General features: G+C 44.4%; 1 protein-coding gene across 1 annotated transcript in view; it reads right to left on the bottom strand.

The window, feature by feature from the left end:
• Window positions 1-712: 712 nt before the first annotated feature.
• Window positions 713-18,844, bottom strand: part of LOC144137573 (uncharacterized) — a gene marked incomplete in the record, with an annotated part of 67,461 nt that continues 49,329 nt past the window's right edge. Inside the window, 2 exon segments of the mRNA XM_077669498.1 lie at window positions 713-905; window positions 4,261-4,310. Coding sequence (XP_077525624.1) covers window positions 813-905; window positions 4,261-4,310 — 143 coding nt within the window.

Raw genomic sequence — 18,844 nt, 5'->3', positions numbered from 1 at the left:
CTTCGGATATCAAAATCAAAAACATTATAGCAAAGCAGTTGTGGGTACATTTGGGCTATGCAGCAAACCGTTGGGGAATGCTTCAGATTGATTTTGACAATCTATGGACCTTTAATGAAATTTCAACAGCATATATCGGTATCAAATGTGCCATGTCAAAAAACGACATCAGAACCAACTCCAGATCTGATGGCAACATTTCCTCAGGAGGTTGGACACCAGAAAAAAAAGAGCATAATGAACTTAAAGCTTGGTCAACTATCCTATGCCAGAAATGACGTCACAATGAAGAGTGACATTGTCTGTAGCAGTGACGTAACCTCAGAGGTTAAACGAAACGAATCAGTTGTTAATCATTTAGAATACCTTGATTTGAATACCAGTGCTGGAAGCAACGTTGCAACCAAAGTAAAATCAATTCTGTATGGGGTAACCATCAATGTGTATCACGCAAGCTGCACATCGCATAGTTGCACATCCAAAGCAGGTTGTTTCCAAAAGTTCTGACATCAACAGAGCGCAGGCAACATGAGAAATATGGTACCAACAGTCCCCTTTATTTCTTAAAACCAGCATGACACACCTTCCCACACACATTATGAACATGTTGACCAACTTATTCAGTCAGTCCTGTAGCCAGATGATGCAATCAGCAACATAATCTATGCCAGCCGTCACAAGGTGCTCGATTTCCAACAGCACACCACCAAGATACAACTCACAAGTGCATTTTATTTTTTAAAACCAGCACAAGACACATACAACCACACACATGCACACGCAGTCACATCCACACATGTTGAGCAACTTGTTCAGTCAAAGTCCTGCAGCCGGATGGTGGTGCCAATGTCCGTATGCTCAGCCAGCACAGACAGCCCTGCGTACAGGTCCCCGGGGGCCTCCTCCTGCACAGAAGCACTCAACAATGCATCACACTTTGACGATCCAAGGCATGCAGTGCCACTCAACGGGACACACACAAATTACGCCCCAAATACCGGGGACTGTGCGAAATTTTGTAATCTTCATGATGCAGCCCTGTGTATTTTTCAGTTACACAGAGCACAGCAGCAAGGGGGGCCTTCCATATGCCCCTTACAAGAAATTTGGTGTGCTGTATTTGAATGTGCAAATGTCCAAATTTTAATGAAAATGTTACAAGCTTTCACTTTAATTTTGTGGCTATGACCATGTCCTCTGAGAGGCTTAAATAGCAAAGAAACGGTTCTGAATCTCCGCCACGTCATCAAGCAAACTGCCAGGTATCCACGTTATTTCAGTTTAATCGTGCCAACACGCTCACGTCTACGACTTTGTGTCAGCTTACTGTGCTGTCATGGGAACTCTGTTATAACTAAATTGCACAGCGGGCTTTTGCACGCTTAGGCGTGTCCGGGTAAATGTCAGTGTTTTTCCATCATCCAAATCAATTGCAGTTTAATTTTTCAGCATTTAAACAGTGCCCCCTTTTTAACAAGTGGCTGGCACGGGGTCAGTTATGGCAGTTGACACATTAAGGAAGTCTTATTACCCTGCTTGTCGATTTCGCTAGAAGAGAAGTTACTTCAGCAAAACATTGCAAGGAAAAAAAAACGCGGATTTCTCTTTCGAAGGACATCAAAGGTTTAAAAGTCCCTTGTGTGGCTGCCTAATGCGAACAAACACTTTTTTTACCAAAGCACGAAGCCAGAAAAGCAGCGTCAGTAGCAGAACTCATGGCACGGAGACGTGCCTCAAACACGTGATTTCAGCCGCTTATAACTTCGGTACAAACAAAATCATTCAACATATTCTTCAGCAGTATTGTTGACCGTCTTGAGGAGTCTCTTTTCCCTCAAGTTTGAAGGAAAACAAGACTGGGTATTTTTTGTTTTATTTCGATTTTTAAGGTTACGCTTTTTAGAAAAAGCACAGCAGTCAATCTTTTTTGCGTATATTTATTTTTTTCTAGGCAAGCGATATTTTAGATGTGTTTAAAATTTCTGGTCGACATTACCTATCACTTACAAGTGGGTCACAATTACAGGTACGGAGATAAGGGGCATCAAAGTTGGCAACAATCTAACGTCTGGTGCGATTTCACAATTTTTTCTATCTTTTTTTTTTGTTCACAGCAGAACTTAAAATTTCTCTTGACCTGTTCATCATATTGGTGTAGTTTTTGTTTCATAAATAATTTTAGCCAGTACGATAAAACCTTGCCCTACACCAAGCCCCAAAGTTGGAAAAAACTGCAGCGGCCAGAAATCGTGCATCACCCCCGCCACCCTTTGTAAATTTTTTTTTCTCAGAGTATGCACGCTAGAGGAAAATGGTTTGCAGTTTTAAGCTATTCTCTGGCTTGCGCATAAATAATAAAAATATGAGAAAAAAAAGGTGCGTGTACACGCATGCATGTTCTTGTGTAATCACCCTAAAGCACAAAGACCACATAAAGGTAACGGCAACTTGACCAAACACTCCGGGAACCATCACATTGTCTCACGCAGCCAACAGGATATTTCAAGAGTCTGTGGAGCTGTTAAAAACTGGCCCTGTGACTGCTTTCTCCGCTCCAAACGTCGCTTATGTGCCCCTCGATATCTGCAGCAGGCCATCTTTCCTTTGACCAGACACACCAACAAGCAAACCGGTACAAGCGATACAAGCCTTTCGATGTAATGCGAATGGGAATACATCCATACCCTGAAGCATTTAACTGCAGCAAAGGCACACAACGGATTGATGAAAATTGCCAACAGGGCTGGGAATTGGCTCTCTAAAGCAATGCCTCGCGCAATGGCACGTGGTACTGAGAGAATTGTCACCTACCCCTCACCCAGGTGACAAGGGCACATTAAAGCAGCTTTTGGAGAAATTTAGACCAACGAAAATAGCTGCCTCAGAGTGACCCAGCAGCAAAAGTCAAATCGAGCCCATACGCAGGGAAATTGAGCCTACACGTGCCCTTTTTGGAAGTACCTGTCTATGTACGTATTAAACACTGGCTGAAGGAATGCACTCTCCGGAACCAGGGCTAAAAATGAGTTACTTGAATCACAATGAATGAAGGTTTGATTTATGTATTTTGTGTAAAAATAAAACAGAAAAGCTTTCATGACTTCAGGCAAACATCTTACATAAATCAGGGTTCGTACGGGCTTCAAACGCAAAAATTCAAGGGTTTTCAAGGACTTTCAAGGACCAGAAAACACATTTTCAAGATGTTTTATCTGGGATTATTTATAACTTTTTCAACACAATGCAAAATTTCGTTACTGCCCAATACCTAAGCACATTAGTGCATATTTAGATAGGCACTAACAGGTTCTTGAATGCTCCCCCAGCTTTATTTTTTATTTAAGAGTTGGTATTTAGAGGTTTTTGTATTTTATTGGTGTTTTGCTCAGGCTTTTTGATTTCAAAACTTCATTCATTAATGTTGCCTGCATCTCTTGCTTTGTCAGCAAGAGTATCAGCTGAAATTAACTCAGCAAGTGTTGCTGCAAGGCAGGATGAACTATGTACACGTCCACCATTTGCACGTAAAAGCAAACGCAGATGGAGTGTATAAGGCATAGCAAACACGCAATGAGCAGCCGTCCACAGACTAGATGGAACATGCAAGATAGAGAACAGAACCCGGGTTTCACTGGATTGTATTGTGACATGGATTCTATTTAGGAGTGCTGCTCCCAATGTTGCCTCGTAATAATGAGAATCCACCAAACTCGTAATTTCACGCAATACACTGAAACATTATTATTACAATGTTTCTTTACATTTTTAACACCTAAAATTCATGGCAAACACTTTAAATTCTTGTGAAAAGATAGGGCCATTGGTTTTCTCCAGAAAAATCAAGGGTTTTCAAGGACCATTTAAAAATTCCAGGACTTTCCAGGCCTTGAAATTGACACTTCTAAATTCAAGAGTTTTCAAGGTTTTCAAGGACCTGTACGAACCCTGATAAATTGAGATCAGAAAACACGCGTAAATATAAGTTGCTCACACCCTGATAATGAAGGTTTCATGTGTTCTGTTCACAAAACGCAAACGCTCAGGCTTTCACCTGCAACTGAAGACAACATGCGCGTAAAGCACCATAATAAGCTAACAGACAAAGTTTAAAAAAAAAAACAGGCTGAGACAAACCAGCTAACCAAAACCCTGCTACAGTAACACTGCAAGCAGCATTTGGCAGGCCAGAGGAGACGCCTGCAACTACATCACCTAAGCTTCATCCCCAGCAAAGGAAAAGCTGCAGCCAGACAACCTCACCTGTTGCAGAGGCGTGGTGGCCGATGACGTCAGAACCACATCCACTGCACCTGCGCAAAACACAGTCTGCTCACACCTTTCCAGCACAGCGCAGCCTCTTTCTGTAGCAGACGTATGCACTCAAAGGCCACTGGTGGGATGAGGCTCCAGACATACACTTCACGACAAGGCAGGCAATGTTTCCACTCAGTAGCACAACTGTACAGCCCTCCCTCACAGAGAGGCCTGCAGGTCAGGCCACATTCACAAGGATTTGCATAGCAACCTCTGCAAACTTTCACACGGTCACAAAGTAATGACAAACCCAAGCGAGCTCACATTTTCCAAAATTAAGCAAACTTCACTCCTAATGCTAGCTCATCCTGGCGTGAAGCAGTTCAGGCGGGGTTACCTAAGGAATCGACACTGATTCAACCTGTGAGCGGTACCATGTGTACCTGCAGGGTTGCCAGATGTGGCTACTTTATGCCAAACTGGTTACTCTTACGAGGCCGCAGTGACAAAAAAACAGTATTGGCTACTTTCTGGCTATTGTTCTGGCGCTAGCACCGATGTTTATGCTGCCTTTATTCTGGAAGCATTTGCCTGCACCAGAAACACACCATGGGCAGAACGCCACGCCACATACAAAAGCACAGCAAAGCAAGGCTCGGCAACCTTGTAACGTAGTTTGCGTAATGCGCCGTGGTTGCTTATAGTTGCCCCGTGCACGTGCAGCTGTTAAATGGAAGGTACCGAATCTACTCGCGTAATGAAGCTCTTCTTCCCCCTCACTTTTCTTCTTGAGAATTTACTTTCTTGTCACCTTGCATAAAAAATGCAACGGGAATGTGTTTTTATATCGGCATGGTTGCTGGTGCCACAGATGATCACAGTAACTTGATATCACACCACAGTACGCGCAGAAATTGTAAAAGAGCATTCTAACAAAAAAAAAAATCTCGACAGTAGGCGGAGGTGCGAGTGAGAATGCCGTGGCTCACAATTTAAAAATTGCATGCTTGTATTGTGGAGCCCCATCTGCTGAACACAAAACAAACCTTATTGCATATACAGGGGCGAGACAGCTGAACCAGATTTGGGTACAGCTTTTGGAGCAGTGAAATTTCGATTTTGGAGCACAAGAACCTTGATTTGGAGCAGAACGACATTTATTATGTCAATTTAGGAGCCGAAAAAAACAAATTTTTGGCCACTCGGAAGGAGAGGGGGGGGGGGGGGAGTGCACTTTTTAATCGGTTTTGAACGTACATAACACTGAAACAGCCTTTCAATAAAGTTTTTTCTACCCGAGTATCACAAGGAACGAACTACACTACTTTTTTCAAACCATTTTTACATACTTAAAAAAAAAACAGGCTGAGACAAACCAGCTAACCAAAACCCTGCTACAGTAACACTGCAAGCAGCATTTGGCAGGCAGCATTTGGCTCTGCTCATGCATAGATAACGCGGAGTTCCGTGGAAAATATCGAATTGAAAAACTAAGCAATTTTAAGAAATTTTTATTATCCCGTGAATGCTGAAGTTGTTATTTTTGTAACCCCAGACTCGGCATTACACACAACTGAGAGCCACGGCAAAAGTTGTGCAAAGCGAGGTGACAGTCGTCGCACTCTACCAGCCCTCCCATTTCAAGCCCCAAGGTGGGCGTTCACTACGATCGTGATTAGAGTATTGGTATGTTTAGTCACCTCCCTTTTGGCATTAAATTTCAATTCAGATAGGTGAACCATTATTACTAGCGTGCGATAATAGCCTGTCCCGCTATCGGGCAGTGCTTGAACATTTGGCGGTGATGCAGCCCGCGCCGCCACTTCTGCAGTGTCCATCGTCCCACTCCCGCCGCTCGCAAGCTCATTGTCAATAGCAACAATAACTCGGCGTTTTAAAACGCCACAATGAGTCCCAAATTTCATTTCAAGCACGCACCGCGCCTCACACTCAAGGCCGAAACACGGCAATATTGCGGCTTTTGGGGGTTTGGTGAACCCTCGTCTTTCGAGTCGCGTAACTTCCCGCAATAGGTCAAACAACTAAATGTAAACCCGGCCACCCCAATAACCAAAACCGCGGTAGAAATTGGCGAAGAGCACTCTGCCTGAACCACGAGAAACTGCTTCGCCCAGCGGCTATGTTATCCAATCTTCACAGCACCAAGATGGCGGCGCCCAGTAATGTCGTTCTGGAGATGCGGCGCTCCCAAAATTGCTGTTTTAAGATCAACTTGCACAAGTAGTTTGTGAAAATTTTATATGGGAAAACTTTAAAAATTCGCACAATATAACATGTGCAACCCGACATTGTGACTTTCGAAAAAACTATCCCGTGGACAATTTTATGCAGGTTTTTTATGGAATAATCTAAACCTTTACTAACAGCATCACCTTCAAGGTGCTGGAAAATTATGCCGTCAGTAAGCATTTTCCCCCACTGAAATTGACGGGAGCGTTAAAATCCTTGGCTCTTATGCTCTTTCGGAGCAGTTTGGAGCTATTTTTGCAATTTTGAAGCTTTTGGAGCAGCCTGGCGCAGGAAAACACATTTGTATCAAAACTGCGCAATCTGCGCAGCTATCTCACCGCTGCATTTGGCGCTATGAAAGCGCGCGGCGTGTTAAGGGGGGACACTGGTCTTGAGGACCGAAAATTTGCCAAAAAATCAATTTTCTGTATTAATTTTATTTGCAGTCTACAGGTCCCAAAGAATGTACCTGCAAAATATCATAGCTGTATCATAAGTGTTCACAAAGCTGTTGCCCTTTGAAGTCGCCTAAATGACCATTTTTGCCTATGTTTGCAAACTTCGTGCCTTGTTTTCTCAGAACCAATTTTTTTCCCACATGGTCAGCTGTCGGGTACAATATCTTAGGATCTACTGGTTCGATTTACATCATTTTTGCTGCATTCGAAAGCTTATGAACTTAACAGTGCAATAAAGCCGCAAAAGTACAGAATTTGTTTTTGCTGGCACAAGATTTTATGCAGTTAGTTTTACAAAAACATTGTCAATTGATGACCTGACATTTACAAATTTCACAGTGTTTGCAGAAACCATGATAAAATTACTGCAGTGGTATAGTTGCACTCCCTGGTCCTTCTAGAGCACAAAGGGATAAAAGCTATTTGAGTATTTTACAGGTACATAATGAAAAAATTGCCCGAAATGGAGTGACATAACATGTTGCACAACTCTAAACTTACACCCCGTAGACGAAAACTGACTGCATATTTGTGCTCAGGATGTTGAAATACACCCAATGTGTAAATCTCAAGCACAGAGGTTAAAAAATAACAAAAATGTCCTCAAGACCAGTGTCCCCCCTTAACAAAGCCCCAAACGTACTCCCCACTTCTTCTCATCGAAGCACATCGAAATGGCGTGGCTGGGCGGCACTTCACAGTTGACCCAATGCGCGTACCCGACTGGAGAAAACAAGAGGTTTGGACAATGAACAGGGATCGCAGTGTGTTTTGTGGGCCAAAAGAAGGGAAATTTCCTGGTGTGGGTAAAAAAGTTTTGGAGTGCCTCGACGGCACGGCACAGAAGGTATGCACTGTGGGCCTATGGCAAATGTGAAGCAGCCGGGGAGCACAGCTCCATGGCAAGTAGGGGGACGATGGCCAGTACGGGGGCCACTAGCATGTTGTGAAAAAAAAAAAAGAGATTCATTACATAGAAAGGTAAGGTTTTGACAGCACTTCTATTAGCATCTTCATTGTATGAAATTTAAAACTTTTAAAAATCTGCTGCAACTTTTTCTTGCATAATGAATCCCCCCCCCCATTCATGCAGAATTTTCTGTTTTCTGGGCGAAAAAAGTGGGTTCATTACACGAGTAAATATGGTGTACACTGGTATACACAGCTTCACCATAGGCAATCATGCCACTGCACGGAGGATGTTTCGGCAAAAGTGGCTTGATGCGTTCGTTCGCGCCGATGACGATGTAGTCGTGCGCGAAGAAATGACCGACGAGGCCATTATCGAAAGCGTGTGCGAAGCTGACTATACCGAGGACCAAGAAGACAAGCACGCGGAGAAACCCAACCCGCAGGTTGTTTTGGACGCCCTCGACACACTTCGGTCCTTCTTCGGCGCACATGACGATGACGTGGCAATGGACCCCTTTTTTCAGTGCGAAGGGGGAGCTTTGAAGTTGTTGCATGGCAAGGGTCGGCAAAGTAAGTTGACCGACTTCTGGCAATAAATTTTCGTTCTGCTGGCCATATCACTGTTTTTATGTCTCGTACTCGCGGCAACGAAATTCTTGCGAAAACGAATTTTTCCGGTTTCCCCGGTGATTTCGTTATTGCGGGTTTCGACTGTATCCCCTCCCCGTGACCCCCGGCTTTTTCTCTGGCGCTGACGATGTGGAGATCGATTAATGGCTCTACATGTACGAGCGAGTCAGTACCCACAACCAGTGGGATGACACATTCATGTTGGCAAATATACCCTCCCATCTGAAAGACCCCGCTCTGGTGTGGTTCCAAACCAATGAAGAGAGGCTGACAAGCTGGGATCAATGAAAACAGGCACTGCGTGATTTGTTCAGCAAGTCCATGAAAAAGAACGACCTCTCTTCACGCGTCCACTTTCCCACCAAGTCTTACGTGGCTTACATTCTAAATGTTTTGGCACTCTGCTGAAAAGTGCATCCGAGCATGCCGGAATCCGACGAGGTTGGGCACATGCTTAAGGGCATTGCTGATGATGCTTTTAATTTGCTGCTTTGCAAAGATTGCACGACGGTTGAGTCCGCTCTGAAGGAATGCTGCCGGTTTGAAGTGCCGTCGTATTACGCACAAGTTCATCTGGCTCCCTCACACCGCGGCAACCTCGTCATGTGCGGATGTGGCAATGCCACCCCGTCCACCGCCGACACGTGACCTCTGGACACATACCGAGCCGCTGACGACGATAGTGCACCGTGAAATCGAGGCCATGGCTCCGGCTATCGCACCTCAGTGTAGCCATGACCGGAACGTCCCAACTGCGACACTTAATTTGCCAACCTGGGCAAATTCACCCTGTGCGTGCTCTAGCGTGCCCACACATGCCTGACAGCTCTCCCGCTTCCTTTTCACGGAGCGGAATGCTCCGCTGTTATGACACACCACCCCGTTACAGACGCCGCAGCCTTAGGGAATGGAGAACCGCGGATGACCGGTCAATCTGTTTCATTTGTTCTCGCGTTGGCCATGTGTCCCGCTACTGCCGGTACCGCTGGTCATCGCCGCCGCAGCTCAGGTTTTCTGAGACACGTTACTCCAGCGATAGGCCCCATCAATTCATGTCTGGCTCCCAGCAACATGACATTTCCGGCAGTACCCGCAGCAACTGTTTTGGCCGCTCACCGTCCCCATAATGTCGCCAGCCTTGCTCGCCCCAACATCACCGCCCTTCACCGCCTGCTTTGTACGCAACTACCTCTCAGGGAAACAGCCCATGCAGCTCCTGGGGATGATGCTGCATTTCCGACTTGGCCTGAAAATCCTCTCTTCACTGTGACGACGAAACACTATTAGTTGGAAGTTGATATTGACAGTCTTCGTGTGGACGCATTAATAGACGCGGGTGCGAATATTTTGGTCATGAGTTCGCATTTTCGCCACCACCTTCACAAAGTTGCGACACCTGCTCTGTCCAGCATTGTAAGAGTCGCCGACGGCCAGACACCCACCGTAGCAGGTCTGTGCACCGCTAGAGTTGGCATTGCTGGACATAAAATTCCAGTTCTATACACCGTCCTAGACGCCTGCGCTCATGACGTTATTCTTAGCATCGACTTTCTGATCACACCGCCGTCATCGACTGTGCCTCCGGCATCCTTTGTGTTGACCTGCCGATCGCACCTGTTGCCGGCACTGAACCACATCCCCACCTATGCTCTGCCAAACATCTCCGCTTAACTCCAAAAGCAATAACCTACGTTTCTTTGTCCCCGTGCCCACTTTCCCTGAACAGCATACATTGTTTCACTCTTACTGACATCTTCCTACGACAACGTGGCGCTTCCTTATACAGTCGTTGCGGTGGAACAAAACCAAATAAGCTTTCAATAAACAATACGCAATACAAAACAATAAGCAATAAATGCCTCTCGCCAGCGAAGAGCAACTGTTGTTGAAACAGCGCTGTTTTGCTTCCCTCAAGGCTTGTGCCTCTGATCTTCAGAAACGTCTTTCGAGCACTAAATCATTGGTTGCCATGTATTTAGTTGCCATGTATTAGTTGCCATGTATTTAGTTGCCCTGCGCACTGTATTGGGGAGCACGTACAGCGCCTTCGACAAGTTGACGATGCGAATGCAGACATGCCAGCTATTGAATTCTGGACCAAAATATGCGCCTACCAGGATGTATCAGGTGCTAATCCAATGTGAGACATTGCAGACAGCGGAATAAAGCTCCTTGTTCTACCTATATCGAACGCAGAAGCAGAAAGGGTATTTTCAGCCATCGCTCTCACAAAAAGCGACTTACGAAACAATGTCACACGAACTGTTCCTCGCAATCCTCAGTATCAAATTTGGACTGCGACTGAAAGGAGTCACAAACTACATTCTCGGTGCCGTGGGAAATTCTGGCAACAGTCAACTCGAGTATGTAAAATTGAGTTTTCCGAACTAGTCGACTCCCTAGTTGAATGTGATGCGCCGAAAGTTGAGATGATGTTTTTTGGTTGGGTTGTTTTTTTTTTTTTTTGCGATGAGCAGCCAGAACAGTGGAAACAAGCTTCAATTGCACCTGGCTACTTTCCTGGCTCCAAAATAAATTGACTACAGCCAGTTGGCAACTTTGGTCAATTTTTGGCACCTTTTTTTTTCGAGGATCTGGCAACCCTGTCTACAGCATGCCCAAGAGCAACCTCATTATTGATGAGGTGTCATCAACAAGTGAAGGTCTTCTCGCATCTCTACTAAAAATCAGCTGTCCAAAGGACAAGTAGCCTGAAGCAGTCATTTTTGCTGCATATGCAACGCACTGCGCTGTCACGACCGGTTGGGAGTGCCCGGACTAGAACCTGGTCAGCACGACGGTTTCACTGTCAATACCAGAGCACCCTTTTCTGCATGTACGACTAGCCCTGGACATGATCAGCTGTTGAACTTTTAGGGAATCCTTGGGTACACCCAAAACCCATCACTAAAATACTTTAAAAACAGGACACGTCGCAGCCAGTGAAGTTATCACCGACAACCTTGTGGAAGCATGCAAAGTAACTGCTTTGTAAGCAGGTCGGACTGACACTGGTGGGATGTTTGATGGGGCCGTAAAGACACAACTTGCACAGCAGGAGAGGCCTAGCTTAAAGACCTCAATGCAGACATTTCATGTTTGAGGGCCTTCCCTTACGTTTTTCTGAGTTCAAGGTTCCCTGACCGTTTTGAGATTGAGCACACTATTTCTGCTCCCTGATAGTTTATTTTACACAGATGCTCATTACGTTGCACACAGTGGATCCATCTGGTCCCCTATGCAACTTGTACTACTAAATATTTCAGTCCTATCTGAAAAATGGGAAGTACAGCCATACTACTAGTATATACCTTTTGTGTTCAGCCATACTACTAATATATACCTTTTGTGTTCTGACAAAAAAAAATGGAGATAAAACTGTTTTAGTGAATTTGTCTACTCGCAAGTCACAAGGAACTATCTAGGCCATTTTAAAAACTTTTACCAAGTACAATGTGTGCATGAAAAGGCACCCTCCTCCCTGTCATGCAGCATAAAAATTCATTCGGAGCAATTCACCATCGATCCTTTAACTAAATCCTGAGTCGCATGCTGCATGCAGCTAGATGCAGCTAGTGAAACCACCATTTCACATAATCTTCTACATCAGCGTCAGTTTTTTTCATATGAATGTCTCACGAAAGACTATGAATCACCCATCCTGCTAGTGAAAGCGGCTATCAGGTATTTGCTGTGATATGAAGTGAAGACTCCACTGCTCTAAACACTTCTGAAAACACTGCCATCCTCGCCCCTACCAGGGGTGAGACAGCTGAATCAGATTTGGGAGCAGTTTTTGGAGCAGCGAAATCTTGAGTTTGGAGCAGAAGAACCATGATTTGGTAAAGGACATTTATTATGTCACCTTATGAACATAAAAAATCAATTTTTTGTTTTTTGGCAACTCGGGGGGGGGGGGGGGGGGGGGGGGTGCACTTTTTAATCAGTTTTGAACGTACCTAACACTGGAACAGCCTTTCAATAAAGATTTTCTACGAGTATCACAAGGTACGAACTGCATACCTTTTTACAAACCATTTTTAAATTCTTAGGCTCTATGCATAAATAGCGTACATGGAGCTCCATTGAAAATATCGAATTGAAAAACTAAGCAATCGGAAGGAATTTTTATTATCATGTGAATGCCGAAATTACTATTTTTGTAGTCCCAGACTCGGCTTTACGCACAAGTGTAGAGCCAAGGCAAAGCTTGCGCAAAGCGACAGCACAGTCGGCGCACCCATCGGCGCACCCGCCCTTCCCTTTCCCAGCCCTCCCATTTCAATCCCCAAAGTGCACGTTCACTACGATCGTAATCTGGGTAACTTTGGTATGTTTCACCACCTCCCTTTTGACATTAAATTTCACTTCAGATATATGAAGCCCGTCCCGCTATCGGACACTGTTTGGACAATTTGCGGCGATGTAGCCTGCGCCGCCACTTCTGCAGTGGCGATCGTCCCATTCCCCCCGCTCGCAAGCTCGCTGTCAAAGGCAGAAATAATTCAGCTTTTTATAACACTGCAATGAGTCCGAAATTTCACGTCAAGCACACACTGCGCCTCACACGGCGAATTCGGGGGCACCACGTTGTTTTAGGTAGATGAGCTCTGTCTTTCGAGTCACGCAACTTTCCGCAACACATCAGACGATTGAATGCAGACCAAGCCACCCCCACAACCACAACCACGGTACAAATAGGCAAAGAGCACTCGGCCTCAACCACGAGCAACTGCTTCGCCAGGCGGCCATGTTTTCGAATCTTCACCACACCAAGATGGCGGCGCCCACTAAGGTCGTTCCGGAAATACGGCACTCCAAAAATTGTCGTTTTTTCACCTACTTGCACAAGTAGTTTGTCGCCTCAGTACATGTAATATTTTTTCTACAGGACTTTGCAATGTTTTTTGATAAGAAAACTTTGAAAACGCACAGAATATAACATGTGCAAACTGACATTGTGACTTTCAAAAGAACTATGTCGGGGGCAATGTGGGCTTTTTGTTAAATGATCAATCAATTAAACCTTTACAAACAGCATCACCTCGGGAAAACTATGTCATCAGTAAGCATTTTTCTCCACTGAAATTGAAGAAGAGATAAAAGCCTTGGCCAGGGTTCATACGGGCTTCAAAAGCAAAAATTCAAGGGTTTTCAAGGACTTTCAAGGACCAGAAAACACATTTTCAAGGTCCCCATCTTATGTTTTATCTGGGATTATTTATAACTTTTTCAACACAATGCAGAATTTTGATATTGCCTAATACCTAAGAACATTAATGCACATTTAGATAGGCGCTATGGGTTCATGAATGCTCCCCCAGCTTTATTTTTTTTAATAGTTTATATTTAGAGGTTTTTCTTTTTTCTTGGTGTTTTGCTGAGGCTGTTTGATTTCAAAACTTAGTTAATGTTGCCTGCATCTCCTGCTTTGCCAGCAAGAGTTCCAGCTGAAACTAACTCGGCAAGTGTTGCTGCAAGGCAGGATGAACTATGTACAACGTCCACCATTTGCACGTACAAGCAAACGCAGATAGAGCGTATGAGGCACAGCAAACATGCAATGAAAGGCCGTCCACAGACTAGATGGAACATGCAAGATAGAGAACAGAAGCCGGCTTTCACGAGATTGTATCGTGACATGAATTCTATTGAGGAGTGCTGCTCCCAATGTTGCCTCGTAATAATGAGAATCCACAACTCGTAATTTCACGCAATACACTGAAACTTGATCGTTACAATGTTTCTTTACATTTTTAACACCTAAAATGCACGACAAACACTTCAAATTCTTGTGAAAAGATAGGGCCATTGGTTACCTCCAGAAAAATCGAGGGTTTTCAAGGACCCTTTAAAAATTCCAGGACTTTCCAGGCCTTGAAATTTTCACTTCTAAATTCAAGGGTTTTCAAGGTTTTCAAGGACCTGTGCGAACCTTGCTTGGCTCTTGGACTGTTTTGGAGCAGTTTGGAGCAGTTTGGCGCAATTTTTGCAATTTTCAAGCTATTGGAGCAGCCCGGCGCAGGCAAACAAATTTGTATCAAAACTGCGCAATACGCGCAGCTGTCTCCCCCCTGTACCAATGGTGCAAATGATCAGGTCGCTGTACTTCAATTGGTGCAGCGCTCCTGGTGATCGCCTGTCGTGTTTCATTGCACAATGTGCCAATGTCAGAAAAAAAAAACAGCACTCGAAACACGGGGACAAGACGAGAGACAAGCACGATACTGCTGTTCGTCTTTTTTTTTTTTTTTCAACTTGCCCAACTTGCCATCTTAGTGCAGCGTTTTATGAATGGGCACAAACTCTCCATTCGCCATTGCACGATGCTGTTCCAGCAGCTGCCAACTGAGTATAAAGCTCAAATAGTGAAAATTAAATTCTACCGCTGTATCAACATGCTGCCGATCAGTTACAGATCGGCAACGCTGACATGGTTCAACGGGCCAGAAAATGGCATCGTTGAGCGAAAGGTGCAGAAACCATGTGTACACAAATGGCGGCGAAAAGTGAAAATGCACACTAATTGCCAAGGGAAGAAAGCCTCCACCCTATGTAGTTTTTAAAGGAAAGACGTGGGTCGAGAAACTGTCTTTTCTTCGACCACGCATCTTTCATTTAAAAAAATGGAAACGAAGTGCAGTCTACGCCCATTACAACAGTCCCTCTTAATCGGGAAAAAGTCTGCTGTACCCAAGTATGCAGTATTTGAAAGAGGGGGGGGGGTATAAACTGTGACCAGTACAGCATACAATTGCTGCAGACAATTCGTACTTTCGACACCCCTGCAGCATCTCTGCACAGCATTCAGGCGGGGTAAAAGAATCACCCAAAGCTATTTTCGAAGCTTAGCACCCGCACCCTTGAAAAGGCCTAGCACATGCTGTCAAGTGCGTGGAAACGCACGTTAAGCTCAGCAAATAAAGCAAGAATCTAACTAGGAGCACTTATTAATCAGCTATAAAAATCAGTTAAGGCCAGCAAAATTAGTCAGGCTCTTTTCAAACCCTTAGCGAGGAGGCTGGCTTACCCGAAACCATTTGTAAAACAATTCGGATAGCTGCCCAACGTTCCCCCAAGACAGCTTCCGCAGTTTTAATGATCTATGCCCGTCACATGACAAATCTGATGTCATTCAAAGTTAATTACATTCGGTTTGGCCATGCGGGTCTACACATCCAAAGAAACGCCATTTGATACTGAAAGCAGTGACAATTATCAAGTTTGCAAAATTACAAAAGTATAGTTCAAGTGCGTCTAGAATGCTTTTGCACATACGGTCTACGCTAGTTACAGCGGGTCCGGCAACAACGGACTTCCGGTTACAACAGACCATTTCTGTTGGTTTGTCTGGTCCCCGTGCATTTTAAATGGAGTCCACTTCGCTCATAATGGACCCAGCGAGAGCAGACTATTGGCTACAACAGACTAAATTTTAGGCGAAAATTGTTTTTTTTGACTGAATGTCTATAGCGGACTTCCACGGGGCCGGCACCCAATATGCTTTTTCTGTGTTTAGCTTGGCAAGAAAAATTATGTCTGGCAACTTTGTTGGCAGCTGGGTTGTTGGCGCAGCTGAGCCAAGCCAGTGCCAGTGTAGCTGATTTCACTGTCGGATAAATTAAGCAAAATTAACGCTGTCGAACATGAGGAAAAACAGGCCAACATCGCCAGAAGTACAGGCCTGTACTTCTAAGCAGACATTCTGCTTGACCGTCAAGAACAAGGCTGCTGCCGATAAACGCGACTCCGGTGAGATTGAACAACAGCGCTATCGAATACGCTATGTGGTGCACCCGCAGCGGAGTCTGCCCTCGTCAGTTTTTTTTATGTAATAAAGAACTCGGGTTCAGTGAAATTCGGTCTTTATTATTTGCACACATGCATCGTTCCCGTTCGCTTCGGTGAAAAAGGTAAGAAATGCCTCAAGTAGGGGGGTTGATTCCCATCCGTTGTGTGCAATCTGCGGGTGGCCGTGCGCACTCCAGCTGGTCTAACTTTCGATTTCACAGCTGTCCTTCGTCACTTTATTTCCTATCAGCTGTTTCAATGATCAGACTAAAATCATAACAAAATGTGGAAGCTGCCTTGGGGAAACGTCAGGCAGCGATCCGATTTGTTTGACGAACGGTTTCGAGTAAACCTGCCTCGTCACGAAGGGATTTAAAAGAGCCTAGCTAATTCTGATGGCAACGACTGATTTTTATAGCTGGTTAATCATTGCTCCTAGTTATATTCTTGCTTTATTTGCTGAGCTTATCATGCATCTTTACACACTTGACGCATGCCTTTTCCAAGTGCCGGCAGTAAACAGTGTTAGGCGATTCTTTGCCCTCACGTGAACACTGTGCAGAGGTGCTGCAGACATGTAGAAAAAACAGTGTCTGTACTATGACTATGTATCTGCGCGCTCATACTACACCCCCCCCCCCCCCCCTTTTGTTCGGATACTGCATACTTCGGCTACAGCGGATGTTTTTTTTCTGGATTAAGGGTTCAGAGGGTAGACTGCAAAAGTTTGTTGAAACAAAACAAATAATTCTTTTCTTTACATAAAAAGAAGAAAATCACCGTTTTTTTTTTTTTGTGACAAGTTGACATCACAAGCTGATGCAAAACTGCAAGAAATCTATATCAGGGTAACGCGCGCATTGGGGACGAGATTTTTTTTTAAGTACCTGTTTGTCTGTCTTTATTTGGAAAACAATATGAAGGGGAAAATATAAGTTTACTGACAGTTTTTAGAAACAGTATTCTTTTGTTTGTTGCTGAACTTGTCTGGTGACGCGCGACTGCTGTCGAGGCTACTCATTTGGCCGCTGAATGAGCTTCCCAACCTCTTTTAGCCGCTAAATGGCATTCGCCTGAAATATCATTTCGTATTGTCATGTAGCACCTAACTACTGACATTTAGGGCAAATGACATTTGCTGTAAATGTATGTGACAGGGGCATTAGTCTGGTCACTAAAACAGCTGATACAAAATAGTCTGATGAAGGACAGCTGTGAAATCGAAAGTTAGACCGGTTGGACTGCGCACGACCAGTGGCAGATTGCACAGAATCAATGCGAAACATCCCCCTGCTTGAGGCATTTCTTACCTTTTTCATAGAACGAAACAGGAACGATGCATGCACAGGAATAATGAATGCCGAACTTCACTGAACGAGAGTCCGTTGTTATTAAAAAAAAAAAAAAAAACTGTCTCGGGCAGACCCGACCTCCGGGTGTGCCCCTTCGCATATTCGGAAGCCCTGTCCTTCAATCTCACTGGAGTCGGATTTTTTGCCAGCGGCCTTGTTCTTGACGGTCGAGCGGACCGGACTGTCTGCTTAGACAGGCCCGTACTTCTGGCGATGTCAGCCTGTTTTACGCCATGTTCGACAGCATTATGGGGGCTCTCATAATCAACTTCTTTGTTTTTTTTTTTTTTTGTGGATTTCGATAAAAATTGGCACAGCAACTGGAAATTCTTCTGCAATAAAACCATAAAAATTTCAGTCATATTTGGAAAACATTTTTACTTATAAAACTTTCTTTCTGTTCAGCTTGCACAGAGCTTGAGCGGCTTATAAAACAGAATATGAAACTTGTTCAAAGTGCTTTGCATTCCCAAATATGGACGAGGTCGTGACAGTCTTTGAATTTTTTTTTACAACACAATGTTTTTTAGTTTTAATTTTTTCAGCGGTTAATGTACAACAGGCATGTCGGCTGTGAACGACTACTCAAATAAAAAAATCACAAAAAGTAAACCTGGAAAACCAAGAGTGTCACATCCTGAACTGTTTATCAAAGAATGTAATGCAAAAAACGGAATCAAAATAGACCCATCGGTCACAAAGAAATCCTTGGAACAAGCGCCACAGGTGGCAAAGAACTTCTGAGAAAACGGCTTCCGAAGTTGCAAAATAGGTTTCACTTATCAAAAGTTGTCAGGGTTGTAGCCTTTCGTGTCCTTTTGAACATGGGGCTTCTGGAAGGCCTTGCCTTGAAATTGGAGTGCCTTTTACAGCCTCTCTTTCCACAAAACACCATTTTCAGCTCCTCTGTGAAGAGTACATGGCCCAGTTTGCAGACGCAGACCAAATGGAGGGGGAGGTGGCTTTCAATGCAAAGTAGGTTAGCTGGTTGGCTGTATCGCACTGGACAACTTCCCTTTGCAGTGTTGTCACCATGGCAACAAGTGAAGCATTTTTTTTTACTTAACTCTTTCGCTACCGCGCCTATCAAAATCGATCAATTTGATCGATACTTTTGGGAGCGCCTTTTCATAGCGTTCCAGGCGTTTCTCGAACAAGTAAAGCTGTTCGGAGTTAGATCAGAAAATGGCCTTTCAA

Source organism: Haemaphysalis longicornis, unplaced genomic scaffold, assembly GCF_048455015.1.
Source record: "Haemaphysalis longicornis isolate Haplotype H1 unplaced genomic scaffold, Haemaphysalis longicornis Haplotype H1 scaffold_1, whole genome shotgun sequence".
NCBI lineage: Eukaryota > Metazoa > Arthropoda > Arachnida > Ixodida > Ixodidae > Haemaphysalis > Haemaphysalis longicornis.
This window is presented reverse-complemented; position numbering and strand designations above follow the sequence as displayed.